The sequence below is a fragment of the Erigeron canadensis genome, chromosome 3 (genome assembly GCF_010389155.1).
Source record: "Erigeron canadensis isolate Cc75 chromosome 3, C_canadensis_v1, whole genome shotgun sequence".
NCBI classification, from domain to species: domain Eukaryota; kingdom Viridiplantae; phylum Streptophyta; class Magnoliopsida; order Asterales; family Asteraceae; genus Erigeron; species Erigeron canadensis.
The window spans coordinates 45287856-45309009 of record NC_057763.1 but is presented as its reverse complement, the minus strand read 5'-3'; the positions used below and the strand labels follow the sequence as shown (position 1 = coordinate 45309009).

Sequence of the window (21154 nt, the reverse complement as noted above, 5' to 3'; positions counted from 1 at the left end):
ATGTGACAACGAAGGAACATAAAGACAGTTAGTTAAATTGATGTTTGGAGAAATCGTAACAGTTCCTCCATTCATAACATCCATTTTTCCCTTATTAGCAACTTCAATATGAGTTTTTCTAGGTCTTGAAAAAACTGAAAAATCTGATAACTCATAAGTCATATTGTCGGTGGCACCACAATCAAAAATCCAAGACCCATTTGATTTGGAGTGGTTAGATTGAGCCATATGTACTTCTCCTTTAAATTCCGGTGGGCTCAAACTCATTCTATCCTTACCACTACTATAAGTGGTAACTAATGCGTCCCATAGTTCCTTGGAGGTGGAAAACTCGGTCAGATTTCTGGCAAGGTTTGGCTCGATATTCTGGATGAGCCATGAGTACACAATAAGGTCCTCTTGCTCCCAAATATCATATTTTTCGGTTTTTGTTTTTTCTGGTGGGTATTCGGTTAGATGGTTTAATAATGTTTTTGATTTTCTGCTTATGGCAACTCAGATCATTCGAGACCATAATGCGTAGTTTTGGCTGTTTAGTTTGAGATTGATTTGAAGATTGTCAGAAAGTTTTGGATTCTGAGGTTGATTGTTGTTTTGCAATAACATGGCTAGCTGTAATGCTAACTCGGAACCCAAGCTTGAGCCGCCGGCTTCTTTGGCCATGGTGACTTAAAAAAGCTTGATGGTATGTGAGTTTATCGGAAACAATACCAACCAAAGATTTGAAGTAAAATAAAGAAAAGAATCGAACAGTGAAATGTTGTGGCTGCTATGTTATCGAACGAGGAACCTAACAAAACAAAACACTACAAGTTATTTGTCTCTTGTGGCTCCTTACTAACCGACCTCCTCTACCGATCACCAAAACTCTTTTCGTAATTGACCTACTTGTAAAATAAATTCACCTAGTATTAATTGCACCTAGGATGATGTTAAATTAATTGTAGGTTGCCGAATTAGTTATTTTGTTGTTGATTTAATTGATGATGATGGCTGCTTTGAATTAATTGTTCTTGGCTGCCTCTTCAATTTATATCCCAACGATTGTTGTAGCGGCTCTGATACCATATTAAAGAACAGAATTGATTTATGGTTTTTATTGATTCGTACTCAAAATTGACATACAAGAGGTTTATATTTATACAAGACTTGAAATCAAATTAAGGTAACTTAGGTCAACATGACCAACCCTATTTCTTGGACTTTGACCCTTTTGGACTTGGAATTTCTAACACTGCCATCTTGCTATTCCTTTTTTAATTCATAATATAGGCATCAATGCATCATACAGTTCTTTTTTCTATTTTTGATGTTCTCATTGATATTTTTTATTGGCAGACTTTCTCTCCAAAGCTAAAGGCTTCATTTTTCCATCTAACTTGAAGGTTGTAGAAGTTACTTATCCTCTTGATGATACTTATTCCGATTGCTCTGATAATGACTCACCTGTTGGTGAATTATCTGTTGGTGACTCATCCCGGGCTGATTTACAGTCCATTGCCGCTATGTTGGGACAGGTGCAGGCGGCTCAGCCGGTGATTCTAAGCCGGTTAGCTGCACTTTGTTATGATCATCAACGTTATCAGCCCCTCTTAGAGAGATTGGCACAGGAGGATGCTCAGGCTGCTGGGTTGGAGTTAGCTGTATATGCCCATCCACAGATCATGATGCCTGATGATGATTAGAATGCTGAGCAGCAGGTTGGTGATGAGGGAGAGTCGGTTGCAAGAAGTGAGGTAAGAGCTGATGACAACAAGCCAGATGATGATGTTGGAGTGAGGAGGCCGATGTGGGGCCTGATGTTTATATTTGATTTGTTTGGGCTGTACGACATTCTAATATTTTTGATCCTATGGTTTGTAAAACACTGGTGTTGGTGTTGCTATTTAGGTTATCATATGATTATATCGTATATTATCCATATTACTTTTGACATGTTAATATGTTTCTATGTGTGTTTGGAAAGGCTGCCTTCATTGTTGACATTGGGAAAGAAAGTTTGACTTGCTCCTTTAAGTGCTTGCGCATAGGAATAACGTGTCGTTAGATGAGACAGCTTGGTCCTTTTCTCGCGCTTATAGGTTGTTCTGGTTATAGGTTTATATTGTATCTTGTTGACGTTTGGTGGTTGGCTTATTTCCGTTTAGGGTGGAAGGTGTCTTTTTCTATTAGGTCCTAACGCTCTTTGGCTTGTATTTGTTTATGGTAGTATTGTAGTAGGGTGGTTCATTATAATCTTATGTTGTGTATATGTTTGAAGTTGGATTAATATGGATTAGAATCCTCTAAAGTTGCTTCAAGTTTATAGTTAAGGTTGGAGCAACTTGAACCATTAGATTAAAATCAAATTGCCAATATTCAAACTTGAGTTTTTAATGTCAATCATTGATCTTAATCCGATAGTTCAAGTTGGTTCAACTTTACCTATAAAGTTTGAGTAACTTTAGAGGATCTCTATCTGATAAATATATAGTTCACTTTAAAAAAAAACAAAGGTTGCATTCATAAATAGTATAGATCTTTTTTTTAAACGAAAATCTGATGGGCTCTAAATATCTAATTAAAAATTGACCTATTCGGTCACTCAAAAAAAAAAAAATCTTAAGATAACTATTTTTTTTAAATAAGAAGGTTTTTGATAATTTTTAATAGAATCTTAATTTAGTTTAAGCTTAAGTTATTTGTTTAGACTTTGAAGCATTATATTTACATTTCTAAACACTTAAATTTAAGTTTAAAGTTGGTTAAAATGTGCAAATTTGCCACTCTAAATACATGGAAAGAGTTATTTTGCCACTCTTTATTTTATAAGGTTTATTTGCCACAACTAATAAATAAGTGTAATTTTGCCACTTTAAATACATTAAAGGTATCCCATATTGCTATTTTTTGTTCGGAATTTACCATTGTTAAGGAATATGACAATAGAAAATTAGGTTTTGATGGTCATGCAAACGGAAACATATAAGCTATAATTATGAACCAGTCAAGAGTCATTCCTATTAAAATCGGAAATAGCACCGTACTAACCTCGCATGCAACTTTTAAACCGAAGTTGCCTACAAAAAGCAACAAAACAAGATTTAGAAATAATTATTATTTTTATTAGGATAATGATAAATCAATGTAATTGGTGTGCCTAAAGATATGCCTAATAGTAAGATGATAACATGTGAAAAAAATAAGGGGGCAAGATTAGGAAAGAGAATTAGTGGAATCCACATGTGAGATTCTTAAGGTTTTAGGTTGATTTTTGGGCATATGAGTTAGGTTGGTTAATCATTTTTCTTTTTTATTAATATCTTTTTAAAACTAATGACATTTGCTGTCATAGTGAAATTTATGAGAAATGTTGTAATGGAATTTATTTTCAAAACGGTTTTGTTTGTTTTCAAGTTTCGGTTTTGGTTTTTTCGGTCTTTTGGGTTTTGATTTTTTTGGTTTCGGATCGTTGTTCGGTCCGGTTTTTCAGTTTTCGGATTCCTTTTATCACACCCCTATCACTAATGGCAAAATTACACTTATGTATTAGTTATAGTGGCAAATAAGCCGTTATGAAAAAGAGTGACAAAATGGCTCTTTTACTAATAAACATATTAAGAAAAATTATAAGAAAAACAACATCAAATTTATTTTTATCTATAAAATACTCGATATCCAAACTTTAAAGGGAAAAAGTTAGATAAAGCATACAGTACCTATTTTACGTAAAGTAGGGGGTTATGTAAAATTTAAGGGAGGTATATAAAATTAGGGGGCTATGTATGTTAATCAAATTCAAATATTTAATTTGTAATTTTTTTTAAAGTGACAATAACTAAACTTAGTTAAAGTCTGCGATCATTTTCATGACTTTAAAAAATATATTCTCCACCACCTTACCCCACAGACACACCAATTTAAAACAGTTTAATACAGTAATTGGATTACTTTTCTTTCGGGGGCATCAATATTTAACATCTGAATATTTGGGGTCAAACAAAACCCTTCCATTTCCATTTCAATTTCACCATTTGGGTTTTACTTCCCTGATTTGAGTGTTTTGTTACTGTTGTCTATTGATGCCATGGAAAATGTGCAAGTAAAAGAAGAAGAAGGTGAACAAAATCAACAACATCCAAAACGGATGAAAACCCAACAAGAAGACCCAGAAGAAAAAAAAGATAGAATAAGCTCCTTACCTGATGGTTTGATTATCGATGAAATCCTTGGTCGTTTACGGGATACGAAACACGCAATCAGAACAGGTGCCCTTTCCAAACGTTGGCAACATCTTTGGCCTTTGGTCCCTGTTCTTTATTTCTCATATTATAATAGTTGTAATAAAAAGCACACACATTCTGATAATTTCTGTTTGTCTGTTGATAAAACCCTAACTCAGTGTCGCCCTCATTTAAAGAAACTCAATAAATTCCATGTCTCTACCTCTTACAACGGTCGGTTTGAATTACAACTACTCGATAAGTGGATTCGTTTTGCTACTGATTGTGATGTCCAACAGCTTTACTTAGATTTTTATAATTTGGATTGGGAACATCAGTTTGTATTGAAAGACGACTCTTTTTTCATCAATTCCCATTTTACCCATCTCCGTTTAGGCGGCTGCATATTCGATCCAACAGGCCCCATTATTTGGAATAACCTTACCCATTTATCTATTTCAAATGGGAAATTAGACGAACATTTGATTGCAAATATGCTATCTGGGAGTCCTTTATTGGGCACTTTGAGGTTAGAAGAATGCTATGGTTATCGGCGCCTTGATATTACTTCCAAGAGTGTTAAGAGCTTGGTGTTATCTGGATACTCCGCTTATGAACATGAGGTTGATGATATTTTAGGCATCATTGAAATCAATGCTCCGTATATTTTGTCATTAACGATCCAAGACGATTTGTTCTTGACAAAGCTTTCATTGCTAAATGTGTCTTCTTTAACCAAAGCTGGCTTGGATTATACCAAGACCGGGTATTATGGTAGGCCAAAAGCTCCTAAAAGAGAACAAGAAGAGATGCTTAAGAGGCTTATACTAAACCTTCGCCATGTCAAAGAGCTTAAAATCGGGATTGAGTGTCATAAGGTAACATTTTCTTAACTCCAATATAGAGTCAGAGACAGAGCTACACCCTCATGTGAGTGGTGTGAGCTGATGCCACTTAAAAGTGTTCACCCTTCATTTTGTTAGTTAATTGTTGATGTGACTTAGTAGGATAGTCGGTTCTTGAGTTGGCGAAGAATTGTTCAGTTTTATTTACTGTTTGATGTCAGTCCTTTGGGTCATGGTTGTTTCTATAGCAGACCCTTACTGTTGCTTTGATATAAATGTTCTTGAAATCCTTGTTTACTGAAAAAATCTATATACTTCTTGATTTTATATAATTTGTTCATGTTGTTGTGCCAATTAAGTATTGTATATATACCTTGACCCCGCTAGAATATCTGTCTCCATCTCCCCAGGCGTCCATGTCTAGAGAATAGATGTATATGTTTCGTCTTCTTTTGTTCTTGACTTCTTGGGTGTCTCTTTTGTTTGAAGTTTGATTACTTGTGTAATTATAATTAAATGTGTGAATAGCTTATTAGGATAGAAAGAGCATGTGTGTTAACCTAACTCGTTCTGAAAAATGACTTGGTTCAACTGGAACTCGTGTTAGTATCTTACCCAACCCACCCTTCTTGCGACTCTGTCATTTAATCCAGAAGGCATCTTACAATTCTTATTTCTTCCGTTGTGTCTTGATTAAGATTTCTCATTGGCAGGCTCTATATCGTTTGGAAGCTAAAGGTTTCAATTTTCCATCAAACTTGAAGGTTCAAAATGTTATGTCACCTGTATCCTCTGATAGTGATTCAATGGATTACTCTGATAATGAATCATCTGATGATGACTCATCTGATAGTGATTCAATGGATTACTCTGATAATGAATCATCTGATGATGACTCATCTGATAGTGATAGTGATTCGGTTGAAAGCGGAGATTCTGAGGAACTAGTGCTTGACTAGGTTAATTGATTAATGGCATTTTAAATTCTTGTTTAAAATTTTCATGTAACTTTGAATTTTTGTTACTCCCAGTTTCATTTAGCAAATTACAAATTATGAAGTTGTTTAATATTTCATATGTTCTTTGTCTGCATCATTTTGTTTATTAGCTTTTGGTTATCAAATTCCATTTCTATAGGCATATTTGAACCAGTGCTGGAGGGTGCTGCCATGATTACCTCTTTATTTTACAAGCATTTGATATTGTTATTGTTGTAATTTATCTTAATATGTTTGCTAGGAAATAGTATTATGTGAGTTATTAATTTTGTTAAAGTCAACCTAAATGATAAAGAAAGAAGAAAGAAAATGTTCAATGTCGTCTTCCAGGTCATGTTGTTTACTGCTGATCCAAACCATATTGATAGATTACTGATAATAATTTATGTGTATTTTCAATTAGAAAAAGCTTATTAATTTTATTTATAAAACATGTTTAGGGTAAAGATCTTGTAGAACAAATATAAGGATCTACTTGGGTTCGAGTTTCACTTCCCACATATATGAGGGTGGATTAATGAGGGGGTTTTCAAGAGTCCTGGTTTCTAAGCATACGTGTAATTTAGAATTAGAAGTAGAATAGAATGCCGTAAAAAAAATAATAAGATGATATTTCAACCATTAGAACTTGGAAGTATTGAGGAAAACTTTATATACAAACAATTAATACACGAAAATTGATTAAAAAATAAAAAATAAAAAATAAATAAAAACTTTTATTAATAATATGAGATAATAACCATAAAGGCCACCTAAAAATCTAATTGTTTTCTTGCCGTCTAAAATATTATTTTATTTCATTTATAAAAATTTTACAACTTGTCATGACAATAATACTCTTATAAATATAACAAGACTAATATACCCTCAAATAAATTTACGCTTTAAATGTGAAAATAATTACTAAAAAGGCTAAGGTTTTCTTATGTTTTGTGTGTTTAGTAGATAACAAGGGTTTAAAATTATTCTCTTTTGTTTTCATCTTTATCGATATCTCCATATTCATTATTAGAGGCACAATGCAACTATAACGATAAATATATTTTTCCTTGCGTTGTTGTTTTATTGTTTACTCTTTTCCTCCTTCTATTATACTCGTTTTCTTTATATACGTCTTTTTGTGCATGGACTAGCTTGTATTTTGTACAAAAGTTATTTTAAGAAAAAGGTATTTTTTTTTCATTTTCAGTTTTTTCTTTTATAGTTTTAGCATAAACTGATGTAAATGAAAAAAATTATAAATTTAAGTGGCCTATAAGTCTCATATAATAAATTGGTGGCCTAAAAGAAAACAATGATATAATTGGGTGGGCTCAAGGATATTATCCCTAATAATAATATCAATATCACCTCATGTTGCAAACACCCATTTTGTTTTTTGGGCAGAAATGTAAAGGATCTGAAGTATAGAGGTCAAAAGTCAAAACATAACCCTTTCGTTTCAATTTCACTATTTAGGGCATAGATTTCATGGAGGAAACCGACAACAACAAAAGCTCCGGTGACACCATGGAAACAAGTGTGCAACTAAAACATCCAAAACGGATCAAAACCCAACAACAAACATCTGACTCGGCAGGAGGAGGTGAAGATAGAATAAGTTTGTTGCCAGATTGTTTAATTATCGAAGAAATCCTATCTCGTTTAGACTACACAAAAGACGCAATCAGAACAGGTACTCTTTCTAAACGTTGGCAACATCTTTGGACATTAGTCCCTAATCTTACCTTCATACATCACAATCAGCCCCCCTTAGATTTCTATTTGTCAGTTAACACAACCCTAACTCACCACCAGTTAAATAAACTCAATAAATTTCATCTCAGTGCCACTTACGATAATCGGTTTGAGTTTCAAGTCAACAATTGGATTCGATATATTACCAACCATGAAGTCCAAGACCTTTTCTTAAGTTTATGGAATATGAATGATGATGAAGATGAGTTTGTATTGAAAGACGGCTCGTTTTTCAACAATTCCCATTTTACCCATCTCCATTTAGGAGAATGCGTATACGATCCAACCGGCCCCATTTCTTGGGCTAACCTTACTAGTTTGTCTATTTCAAATGGGAAGTTAAGCCATGATTTGATTGCAAATATATTATCCGGGAGTCCTCTATTGGACACGTTGAGGTTGGATTGTTGCTATGGTTATTCACGGCTCGATATTACTTCTAAGAGTGTTAAACACTTAGAGTTCTCTGGATACACTGCTCAAGAAGATGAATATGATGATCTTGACGATATTATCGAAATCAATGCTCCTTATATTTCATCGCTAACAATCATAGATAGTTTGATGTTAGCGAAGCTTTTGTTACTGGAGGTGTCTTCTTTAGTGAAAGTCAGTTTGAATTATACCAAGTGCGGGTATTATGAGAAGTCATCTAAAGAAGAGGAAGAAGAGATGCTTAAAAGGTTTATACTACACCTTCGCCATGCCAAAGAGGTTAAAATTGGAAAATTTTGTGTTAAGGTATGCTTTATTATCGCTTGCCAATATGTGTATTTGTAAAGTTTATTGATCAATAGCCATTAGTAATAGTATTTAACTTGTCAATGTAAAATAATTGAATCCCCCATAGGTATATTGTCAGGGGTGGAACTACACTAAGCCGAGGGGTAGCCCGGGCTACAGGTCCGCTCAACTCATGTCGTGTAAATTTTTCCGAAATACTTTTCCGAAATACGTTGATTTTTTTTATTGGTGCTACGGTTTAACGAATTTTGGGACACCGGTCAACGTGGCTTTAAACTTTTGAAAGATTTTTATAGCAAAAAGCTTATAGAGATGTTTTTTAGTAACTAAATGGGAAATAAAACTAACAAAAGTACTAAAACTCTTATAAAATGCTAAAAATAAAATCGTTACAAATGCTTAAAAATCTGATATAATAGAAATCAGATTTATTTAGAGAGAGATTGGATTAATTTTTGTATATTCATATCTGATATAATAGGTATTAGGCTTATATATATAGCCGTTCCCTTTTGAATATTCAAACCGACCAAAATAACCACCTCCCTAATTACACAAACACCCCCTCGACTTATGACTTATTACAAATGTCGACCCAAAGTATTGAAAACAGAATTAACATGTAACAATAGTTTCCCCTTATAAGAATTTTGTCCTCAAAATTCAAAGGTAGGAAATCGAAGCTTGAGCTCTTCCAGTGATTCCCAAGATGCTTCAGTAACTGGTAAATCATTCCAATGCACCAACACTTGAACATCAACCTTGCCATTCTTCTTAATCACCTTCCTATCCAACACTGCTCGTGGCTGCAACAGAATCTGGGTCCAGTGGGTAAAGTCACATTCTGTTTAAGCAAACCATGAGCTCTCTTGAGCAGTGATACATGGAAAGTGTGGTGAATTTGAGCAGATTCAGGCAAATCCAACTTGTATGCCACCTGTCCAACTCGTTTCAAAATCAAGAAGGGACCAAAGTATTTTGGTGACAATTTCCAGTTATGACGTGTCTTCAAAGAATGTTGAGCAAAAGGATGGAGCTTGACATAAACCCAGTCTCCTGCAGCAAACTCTCTTATCACTTCTATGCATATCAGCCAACTGCTTCGATTTCGTGCTCCTTCCAAATTCATTTTCAGTTTTTTGATCATACTATCATAGCCTCCCTATCACGATGCACTTCTTCCACTGCAGCAATGGCAGTATCACTAGGAATGTAAGGAATGTGGATATTTGGTTTCACACCATAGAGAGCCTCATGGGGAGACATCTTAATGGCAGAATGCCACAAAGTGTTGTACCACCATTGGGCTAAAGGTACCCATTTCAATCATTGCAGAGGAGTATCCATGCACATGTTCCTTAAGTAGGCTTCCAAACATCGATTCAATACTTACCATCACTTTGTGGGTGATAAGCCGAAGACATTGCTAATTCTATGCCCTGCAACCTCATAAACTCCTTCCAGAATTGGCTCATAAAGATAGGATCTCTGTCACTCACTATGGTAGAAGGGCAGCCATGAAGTTTAAAGATATTATCCATGACAGTAGCAACAATAGTTGAAGCTGTATAAGGATGACTTAGTGGTAAAAAGTGACCATATTTGGTCAGCCTATCCACAACCACCAGAATGTTGTCTGTACCCTGCACCTTTGAAAATCCAGATATAAATCCATTGCAATATCAGTAAAAATGGATTGTGGCACTGTTATAGTCTCATATTTGGATCTCTGGCAGATTTGACACTCTTTTATAAACAACTTGACATCCTTCAAACACCCTTTCCACTAAAAAAAACTCCTTCAACTTGACCAATGTAGGTACAATTCCAGAGTGACCACCAACAACAGAGGAGTGACAATAAGCTATTATGTCACTTCTCAAATTTTTGTCTTTAGTTATGAGCAATTTCTTTTTTCTTCTCAAAACTGTTCCATCCCACGACCTATGGGGTATTACCTCTCCTTTTTCCAATTTGGTAATCAGTGCTTGCAATTCTGGATTATCCTTCCAAGAATTTTGAATTCTTTCCCATAAAAGGTCATTAATAGAACTCATTCCTATCTGCAAAATTTCAACCTAAAGCATCAGCTACTATATTATCCATTCCTTGTTTATAACCAATCTCATAATTATATCCCAATAGTTTAGATAACCATTTTTGCTGCAAAGGTGTGGCTACCTTCTGCTCCAACAAGTACTTCAAACTTCTATGACCAGTTTTGATCATAAAGTGGTTGTTGGCTAAGTAATGATGCCACTGCTTGACTGCTAACAAGATTGCGAACAACTCTTTCTCATACACTAACCATCCTTGTTGTCTTTCTGACAAAGCCTTACTAATATATGCAATAGGATGTCCATCCTGCATCAAAACAACTCCTATCCCTTTGGAAGAGGCATCAGTCTCCACCACAAACATCTTGTTGAAGTCTGGGAATCTTAAAACAGGAAGAGAGCTAAGAGCTTCTTTAAGTGTTTGGAAGGCTGACTGAGCTTCTGCTCCCCATTTAAAACCATCTTTCTTCAATAAGTCAGTGAGAGGCCTTGCTATTATTCCAAAATTTTTCACAAACCTCCTATAATATCCTGACAAACCTAAAAATCCTTGAGTTGTTTGACATTAATAGGAACAGGCCACTCTTTAATTGCGACCACCTTAGATGGATTAGTGGCTACCCCTTCTTTAATGTGACCTAAATACTCTACTCTCTCCCCTGCAAATGAGCATTTTGATTTTTTTGCTTTCAATGAATTTATTCTCATGAGATCCAAAACAGTTTGTAGGTTGCTTAAATGCTTATTCCAACTCCCACTATAAACCAATATGTCATCAAAGATTCAAATAAAACAAGTGCACACTTCCTTAATACCTCCTTAAAAGTGTGATTCATGAGTGATTGGAAGGTTGCAAGGGCATTAGTTAACCTAAAAGGGAGAACTAAAAACTCAAAGTGCCCCTGATGTGTTTTGAAGGCTGTCTTATATATATCTTCTTCAGCCATTCTAATTTGATGGTATCCAGATCTTAAATCCAGTTTTGAAAATACCACAGCACCTTGCAGTTCATCTAATAATTCTTCAATGAAAGGTATTGGAAAAACATCCTTAACAGTTGCTTCATTTAATCTTCTGTAGTCAATGGACATCCTCCAGGAACCATCTTTCTTTTCTACCAAGACTACTGGTGCTGCAAAGGAACTTGTGTTGTTCCTAGTCACTCCTGACTCTAAAAGTTCTTGAGTCATCTGCTCTATCACATCCTTCTGAACTTTGGGGTATCTATATGGCTTCAAATTTAAGTCCTTGGTTCCCTTTTTCAAGTGTATCTTATGCTCAATAGGTTTAACCGAAGGTAAGCCCTTTGGTATCTCGAAAACATCTGGATATTTTGATAATAACAAGGTTAATTCCTCCTCTGCAATAGCTTGTAATTTATGAACCACAGGCTGATAAAGCTGTTGCGCTTGTGTGGGTTCATTGATGGTAAACAATTGTGCTTGAGCTACTTGTTTTTGAGTATTTAGCAGAAAATCCATCTTTTCCATAGAACAAATACTCATTGATTGACTTTGCTTTCCCTTAAGTATGTGTTCCTGTCCCTCCGTGGTGAATTTCATGGTCAATTGCTCAAAGTTCCAAATAATATCCCCTAGAGGTGCCAACCATTGAACTCCCAACACAATATCATAATTGTTTAGATATCATCAGTATACCAAGTTCCCTGCGTACTCCATTTAAAATTCTTACAAATCTTAGCACATTCCATACTATTACCATCTGCCACAGTCACCAACACATTGGGAATTTGTGTAATCACACTATGTAACCTTGCTGCCACATTTTAACTCATGAAATTATGAGTAGAACCACTATCAATGAGAATGTGCCGGGTTCTAGTACCAATAGTGCCCACAATCTACATTGTATTATAGGAAGCAATGCCTAATATTGCATTTAATGATATTTGAGGAGCACCTTCCACAGTCAACAATTCAGGAGCCAATTCTACCAACTCGCTTCCATCCTCAGGTCCATCCTCCACCTCAACTAAGAATAACTGTCTCTTCTCCTTACAAATCTTGTTATGCCCTGCCACAAACTTCTCATTGCATTAGAAACACTCTCCTTTTGCCCTTTTCTCATCCATAAACCTATTAGTTACTCTCTTAGGTACTATAGCATTTGAAATAGGAGGACTAGCAGGATTATTGAGCAGAGGCTGTTTAGCATGGCTAGTAAGAGTGTTTGTCCTATTATTGGCAGCCTTATAGTTGTAAGAAGTGCTAAAACTATCACTGGATCTACCTAAAGCCTTATTACTTTGATTTTGAAGCTTAGCTAAGGTATAGGTATCCTTCGATGTCTTAGGTTTAAACATTTTGATTATGCACTTAATTTCTGGCTTAAGTCCTATAAACATGCTATTAGAGTATTCTTCACATATAGTCACCTTATTCAACAATGAATCAAAAGCATCACATTAATCGTCGAGTTCACTTGTTTGAGTTAGGGCTTTTAAAGCTCCCATGGCATCCTCTACTAGATTTTGACCAAATCGAGCCGTTATTGACCTAGAATACTCCGTCCATTCCATTTGATCCATCGTTTTGCCACTGGAACGCATAAGCTTGATGCCAGCTCAGAGCACGGCCAGTCATGTGAATTGCAGCATATCGGATTTTGCTCGCCGCCAGTGTATTATCAATTGTGAAGAAATGTTCACCCACGTCGATCACCTTCAAACTTCGGAAACTCCATTTGTGTAAGGCGATTGTTACTGAATCGATTTCCCTCCGCTTGAGCATTGAATTGTTGTCTTTGAGCTTCCATGGCGGCTACACTCGCTTGAAGCTTTTCCACAGCTGCTGTGAGATCAATAATCGTATCCTGAGCTGCGTTTAGTTGTTGTTGAACACGATCAGGTTCAGGCGGTTGAGATCTCGTCATTGATTCAATTTAGAAGAAGATTTGAATCGTTCACTGGAATTTCAGCCGGAGAAGATGATCGTAGCGATAATCGGAATCAGAAACCGTCGAGAAACGACGGCTCTGATACCAATTGATAGATGGAAATCAGAGAAAGGAAGAATTTAGAGAGAGATTGGATTAATTTTTGTATATTCATATATGATATAATAGGTATTAGGCTTATATATATAGCCGTTCCCTTTTAAATATTCAAATCGACCAAAATAACTGCCTCCCTAATTACACAAACACCCCCTCGACTTATGACTTATTACAAATGTCGACCCAAAGTATTAAAAACAGAATTAGCATGTAACATCGCAACTATCTAGTAATTAGCGTTACTTTGCATGAATACGAGGCTAATGTTAAAATATTTGTGCTACGGGTCACTCGGAATCCTCGGAATCCTGGTTCCGCACTTCCGCCACTGTATATTGTATTATACATTGATAAGCATATATCAGATACAATACTAAAGTCTAATGGACCCCGACCTATATGTGCAATTTGGTTGAGCCACACTAACCTAAATTATATTCTAATAGTTTCAAGTCAAAACGTACAATGTCAATAACATATTGCTATACTTAAAGGATTAAAAATGGGTTTTTTAGATGTGCATATTAAGTGATTATTGCTACTTGAAGGATTCTTAGAATAAGATAATCAGCTGTGTGATCTAGTCTTACTAATCAGTTTTCTTACTCATTAACTTGCCACCTGCTTTTCAGATTATTTTGAATCTAACCAGTCAGAAAATCAAAAGCAGAATCACTTTACACATGAAATGAAATATTGTTATATCAAGTGAAAATAATCATTTGGATTGCACATGTAAGCTCACTCTTAAGAATATGTCCGAGTATTCCTTAATCGGAACTCATCTATGGAGTATGAATGAGATTGTTTCTTCATTTTTTGTTATTGGGTGCGTCTTTTATGTGATAATATCATACTGTAATTTTAAATAATGGGTGATTACTGATTAGTTTAAATTATTAGACAAAAGAAAAAGAATGTTTGTCACCCTAGGCTGAAAAATGATTTTTTTTAACCTGAACTCTTTTTAGCATCTTACCTAGACAACCCAAATTGCCATCTCCATAATTAATTCATACCTGCATCAGAAAGTAAGTTCTTATTTCTGTTATCTCCATTGGCAGGCTCTCACTCGTTTGACAGCTAAAGGTTTCATTTTTCCACCGAACTTGCAAATTCTGGATGCTGCTTCACCTTTATACTCCGATAGTGATTCCATGGAGCTAGTTGATGGCTGTGATAATGACTCGTCTCATAACGAGTCATCTGATAATGACTCGTCTCATAACGAGTCATCTGATAATGGCTCATCTGATAGTGATGCTTCTAATAGTGACTCAGATGAAAGCAGAGATTCAGAGGAACTAGTTTTTGATGATGGTCCTGAAGCTGATGAGGTTAATTGACTGATGGCACTTTGAATCCCTTGTTAAACTACACTTTGAATTCTTGTTACTCCCCACTGCATATAATCTAGAAGATTCCAAGTTATGATGTTTCATATTTTATGTTATGTTCTTTGTTTGTTAGCTTTTGGTTATTCAATTCCACTTCCATAACCTGACCTTGGCTCCATCTCTCCTGCTATTTTTGAATCCCTTTAGCTTTATTTTGTTTAGTAAATTAGGTAGGATGCCACTCAATGTGGGGGTGTAAAAACTGAGTTATAATGACTGATGAATAATTAAAGAACAGGTTGCACATTTCTACCGAACAATGAAAGAGGCATGTGAGTTCAATCACCACTTTTATTCAAGAAAAAAAATAAAATAATTAAAGAACAGATTGCACCCACTTCCTCAAATTTTCATACTTTTTAATGTAAGATAATAATATGTTCAAATATTTTGCCACAAGAACAATGATAGCAGTGTTTCTTGAACATGGGTACTGGATTTAGGGGTGTTTGGTATTGCGATTACAAAACAAAATCTGCGTTTTCAAAATAGATTATGCATTTTCAAATCTGCGTTTTGAAAAAGCATTTAGGTACATGCTTCTTCAAAACTGCGTTTTTATAGCCAATAATCACTTTTTCATACAAACACTTTTTTAGATTATTTGCGTTTTACATACGTATAATCAAATAACCATCTTATAACGCAATCCCAAACACCCTCTTAAGAATACAACAACAATTGGTTTAGTCAGTCGGTTTGAATCTCATGTCGATGGTTGAATTCATTTGCTATTTTGCCATCATAAATCATATCAGCAGCACTAGCTTGATGACTAATTCTAGTAGCACTATTAATCATTGCACCAGAAATATACATGCAAAAAGGGCCCTCCTACACCGTTTATCATACCACAATTTGATAGAACAATTATTTCTCCTTTAAAATATTTCTTCAACTCCAGGTTTTATTATCCTTATATCTAACAATCCAAACAGAGTCCCCTTTCAACCTTTACCCAAATGGATTGTTTGTTGTAAACTATTACATGTTTAATTTTGATACTTCATATTTATAGAGAATATTCATACATCATGTTGTCAAAAGTATGATTTGTTCATTCGTTAAAAACTTGAAAATACGAAGGAAGTACCCGTACGTTACGGCGGTAAAATGGTTATGGTGATAGGTCATAGCCTATGATAGGTCATAGGAGATAATATGTCATAGAGTGTCATAGCCAAATATCTTAGCCGTACGGGCTCCAACCTCAGATTTAAAAATTCGTCGAAAGTATATCGAATGACATTTCTAATGAAAGAGCATGAAATTTTAAGAACACCCATATACTTTTTATAATTTATCGATGTACGGTTTTTGAGATAAAAGATTTTGAAAGAATTGGAGGACAGAGAAAGTTGTAGGCATTGATGTATGATACATTATGTATTATCATGTATACATTGTTGAAATTGAAAGTTGAAACCCTATTTGCTTTATAATATAGTATAAATAATATGAGCCCGTATGTATAGAATCTAATGAAATGTATAGTTGTAACTTGTAAGTTGACTCCATTCTTGAGTTTTATTTTGTGGAGATAATAAAAGAAAGGGTAAGAAATTTTTAGTTTTTGTATTCTTGAGTTTTTGTTTTAAAAGAAAAGGAAGGGAAAAAAAGGGAAAAATAGAGTGTATTGATCCCAAAACTTTCTTGCCACTTTCCTCAAACTTATATAAAGGTTTTAATTACTACAAGGCTATAAATGTAAAATTGTATTTTTTTACCCTTTCTTTTCCTTCCCTTCTAACTCAAGAATACATTCAATTATCAACTTTCTTTTATTTTCTTTCAACCCAAGAATGCCTCTTTTTTATGTAATTTTCTATTATTTCCTCCTCTATTCAATCTTCTCCTTTCTTCTATTTTAATAAAAACTCGAGAATAGTTAGAGAGTCTCGTATTTAAACTTAAGGACAGAAGTGTATGTATGTGAACTTTATGGGGGCCAAAAGAACCCTTATCATTTCTGATAACATTTGGGGCAGATTGTCAGTTTAGTTGTAGTATTTTCAGCAAACAAAAAAAAAACAGCTGATGGTTTGATCATCGATGCCATGGAAGTTAAAAAAGAACCACCTCCAAAACGGATGAAAACCCAACAAGAAGACCCAGAAGAAAAAAAGGATAGAATTAGTTCCTTACCTGATGGTTTGATCATCGATGAAATCCTTGCTCGTTTAGAGTCCACAAAATACGCCATCAGAACAGGTGCCCTTTCCAAACGATGGCAACATCTTTGGGCTTCACTTCCTTGTCTTCATTTTACTGATTACGATTTTGAAGGATACCGTTTTTTCGATTATAAACCGTTACCTGATTTCTATATGTGGGTTGATAAAACCCTAACTCAATGCCAACGTAAGAATCTCACTAAGTTCAGTGTTAGTGCCAATTATAATAGATGGTTCCAATCCCATGTCGATAATTGGGTTCGTTTTGCAACTAGTTGTAAAGTCCAACAATTTTGCTTAGATTTAAGGTTTAAGGAAGATACGGATCAGTTTGTATTGGAAGATGATTGTTTTTTCATCAACTCCCATTTTACCCATCTTCATTTAGAAAACTGCTTATTTAATCCAACCGGGGGGGCCATTAGTTGGAGTAACCTTACCCATTTAACTATTTCAAGTGTGAGATTAGACCATGATTTGATTGAAGATATACTATCTGGGAGCCCTATATTGGACACTTTGACATTAGATATGTGTTGTGGTTATTCATTGCTCAATATTACTTCCAAGAGTGTTAAGAACTTGGTGATCTCTGGATATTGTCCAGAGGAGGAAAATATGGATCTTGACAATGTTATTGAAATCAATGCTCCTTATATATCATCACTCAAAATCTATGGTACTTTTTTGTTATGGAAGATTTTGTTGTGAGATTTGTCTTCTTTAGTCAAAGCTGAATTAGATTATACCAAGTTGGGTTATGATGAGACTACACGTAAAGTTGAGAGAGAAGAGATGCTTAAAAGGTTTGTACTACGCCTTCGCCATGTCAAAGAGCTCAAAATTGGGATTTCTTGTTATACGGTATATCGTTCTTCTCTTTCTCCAATATGTGCATTTGTAAAGTTTATTGATCGGTTAAAGTGCAATAATACATTGCAATTTTATGGATTAAAATGTCGTCGCTTGGATGTGCGAATACTGCTACTCTGAATAAATATTAGAATAAGATAATTAACTACTAGAAGCAAGAGATAATTTAAACGTATCATCTCAATTATCATTTTCTTCACAATAATTGCCACGTGATTATTGTTAATCCAGTAGAAAAAATCAAAAGCAGAATTACTTATTGCAACCCCAAAAACAGATCATTGTGATTTAATTGGCTCTTAGAATTTCTATATACTGTCATGGGACAAAGCCATGCTTGTCTGACTGAGGTTAATTGATCCCACTTAAAAGTTTCCACCCTTCGTTTTCTTTTTTGATTGTTGCTGGGTTCTTGAGTTTGCAAAGAATGTTTATTCTTCTATACTGTTTGTTGTCAATCCTTAGGTTCAATTTTTTCTTGTATACTGCTAGGAAAACCGTATGGCCTCGTCCAGGCGTCCATGTATAGTTATGAATTTCTTTGTTTGTTCTTCCATTTCTATTATGTTTAAAGATTCAGATCTGCAGTTTAATTATGTAAGTTATGTGTAAATAGTTTAAATTATTAGGAATAAACAAGGTGTGTGTTATTCTAACCGTTCTTAAAAATGACCCGGTTCAACTGGAACTGATTCTAGCATGTTACCCCACGCGGAACTTATTTAATGTTCTCATTGATCTTTTTCATTCGCAGGCTTTCTCTCGTTTAGAGGCTAAAGGTTTCAATTTTCCATCTAACTTGAAGGTTGTAAAAGTTGATTATCCTCTATATGATACCGATGATTCGACGGAGGTAGGTGATGCCTCTGATAATGACTCATCTGTTGGTGACACAGCTGGTAGCGTGTTAGTGACTCAGTTGGATGTGTAGATCCGGAGGAACTAATGCTTGATATTGTGTCCTCGAGAGGACGAGGTTAATTAGTAGACATTGCACTTTGGATTCTGGTTAACATCTAGGGCATGTTATCTACCAGATTCCAAACTATGAAGCTGTTTGATAATTAATAGTATATTATTTGTTTTTGTCATATATTATTATTAGCTTTTCATTGTCAGATATAATCTCCATAACCCTTAGAATTGACTGATGGCGCTTCAAATTATTGTTTGTAGTAGGCATGACACTTCGAATTCTCGTTACTCCCCACTGCATATTATTTAGCAGATTCCAAATTATGAAGTTCTTTGATATTTTATGATATGTTCTTTGTTTTTTAGCTTCTGGTTATCAAAGTCGACTTCCATAACTTGACCTGTATACTAGTTCACTTCTGCTGCAAACTTTGAACCCTATTAGATTTATCTGCTCTATCGTCATGTGAAACTTTTGTGGGAGGATTCTTTCACGATCATCATTTCTTTTTACACCCAAAGAGTATTGGTTTCCTTATTCTCTGCAAACGATATTCAATTTAATTGCCTTTCAGTTATTGAAAAGTTAGAATTGAACCAACTCATGCGGCATACAACAGCATATTTGTATCTCTTTTTTAAGTCAAAAGTCGATCTTAAGAATTGTCAAGTCTCTCTCTTGTGACTTACTGCATTATCATAGACCACTTCAATGGCATGAAGTCCGTGTGAAGCAAGCTGCATGTGCATGATCGCGAGGTGAACCAGTCATATGGTGATCCGATCTTGTGAATTTCATGTAACAACTCTAATTTATATTAATGATATAGCTTGGTTAACAAGCTAACTAAATATAATGAAAAAATAAAATTAAAAAAATAACATCATAGACTATATTTATAACACTTGCCTCGTATAGAATGTAGTTCCTACAAAATGTTCTTACATTGCTTTGTTGTTTAGTTCGTATCTACCTACCAGGAGCTAATTTGCTTCATAGGAACTCCAAGTGGCAGTTTCTACTTGGTTTTGGTACATTTAGAGGCTGAAAGTCTGCTTTGTGGCTAGTCGTGCCCAAACGCTGAAACCGACTCAACCTGAACGAGGTTTGAACAACGGGATGAAGAACCAGGTTTGACCAAACTCGAACATGTTTGAAACCGGTTTTGGTCAAAGGTTGACCGGGTGTTTTTTCCCCAAAAACAAACCTGACCCGATCCTAAGTTTCGAAAACCGAAACCGGTTTCAAACGGTTGGTTTATCCAAAACCTGAACCGGTTTGGTCAAACCTGAACCGGTTTGGTCAAACCCGGTTTTGACCGTTTTAGGTTTTTTCAACCTAGTTTTTCAAAAATCAGGTTTTTTAGCAACCTCTAGTTGTGCCACCTAGCCATTATCTTATCTAGAGGGGGGCACGAATAGGCTAAAACCTGAGCTTGGATATACACACTGCCAAGAGTAACCTAAGATAGAGGGATTAAGAATCACATATCATAATCATCATACTTGATATGAGACTAAAATATCATAATAATCATCATACTTAATATGAGACTAAGATAGCAGAGGGATTAAGAACATAAATTTTAATAGTGATTAACATCAGAAACTTGAAGAGTGAAACAAGCAAAATGGTAATGTGTTTGAGAAGGTAAAACAAGCAAAGTTGGAGCTGCAAAGAAGTCAACAGCTTCTAGATGCTGATCTTTATAATAATGAGTATAGATAAAGTCAAACAAAAAAGCTTGAAGAGTATCTTACAGCTTGTAAAGAGGAAGGTGATGATGTGGCAGACCAGCTTGTTTATCATTTCCAAAGTTGACTGTCATTCTGTCAAATGATGTAGATAGTGAGGATATGATTAGAAAGGAACCTGTGGAGTTGTTCTGCAAAACCTATATATATATTGGTTTCCTCAATCTCTGCAAACAGAATTCAATCTAATTGCCTCTCAGTTATTGAAAATTTAGCGAGTTGAACTAACTCATGCAGCATACAGCAACATATATGTGACTTTTGTAAGTCAAAAGTCAATCTTAAGAATTGTCAAGTCTTAAACAAACAAACTCTTGTATCCCAACCCAATCATAAAGCATAATGGGCATCAAAGTCCAATCCAGCCCTGGCTGAGCCAAGCTAAGCCCATGGTTAAAAAAATAACTGGCCCTACTTCTAAAAGCCCGCGTTCTGTTTTACA

The 21154-nt window shown here is 35.0% G+C and overlaps 2 protein-coding genes and 1 pseudogene across 2 annotated transcripts; all 3 read left to right on the top strand.

Moving 5' to 3' along the window:
* Nucleotides 1–3951: 3951 nt before the first annotated feature.
* On the top strand, nt 3952–6129 carry LOC122593994 (F-box/FBD/LRR-repeat protein At3g52680-like). Its single transcript, XM_043766466.1, has 2 exons — nt 3952–5080; nt 5761–6129. Exons 1-2 carry the CDS (start codon nt 4067–4069, stop codon nt 6004–6006), a joined length of 1260 nt encoding a protein of 419 aa, XP_043622401.1. The 5' UTR covers nt 3952–4066; the 3' UTR covers nt 6007–6129.
* A 1281-nt stretch (nt 6130–7410) lies between these two features.
* LOC122593069 (F-box protein At5g03100-like) lies at nt 7411–15039 on the top strand. Its single transcript, XM_043765412.1, has 2 exons — nt 7411–8523; nt 14663–15039. The coding sequence occupies exons 1-2, from the start codon at nt 7516–7518 to the stop codon at nt 14942–14944; spliced, it is 1290 nt and encodes a 429-aa protein (XP_043621347.1). The 5' UTR covers nt 7411–7515; the 3' UTR covers nt 14945–15039.
* A 1899-nt stretch (nt 15040–16938) lies between these two features.
* LOC122593824 lies at nt 16939–19306 on the top strand (annotated as a pseudogene).
* The last annotated feature ends 1848 nt before the right edge of the window (nt 19307–21154 follow it).

Bases quoted from the DNA above. Each gene is read 5' to 3' on its own strand.
- LOC122593994 (XM_043766466.1), top strand. From the start codon at position 4,067: ATGGAAAATGTGCAAGTAAAAGAAGAAGAAGGTGAACAAAATCAACAA. The intron at 5,081-5,760 runs GTAACATTTTCT...TCTCATTGGCAG, and splicing joins TCGGGATTGAGTGTCATAAG to GCTCTATATCGTTTGGAAGC.
- LOC122593069 (XM_043765412.1), top strand. From the start codon at position 7,516: ATGGAGGAAACCGACAACAACAAAAGCTCCGGTGACACCATGGAAACA. The intron at 8,524-14,662 runs GTATGCTTTATT...CTCCATTGGCAG, and splicing joins TTGGAAAATTTTGTGTTAAG to GCTCTCACTCGTTTGACAGC.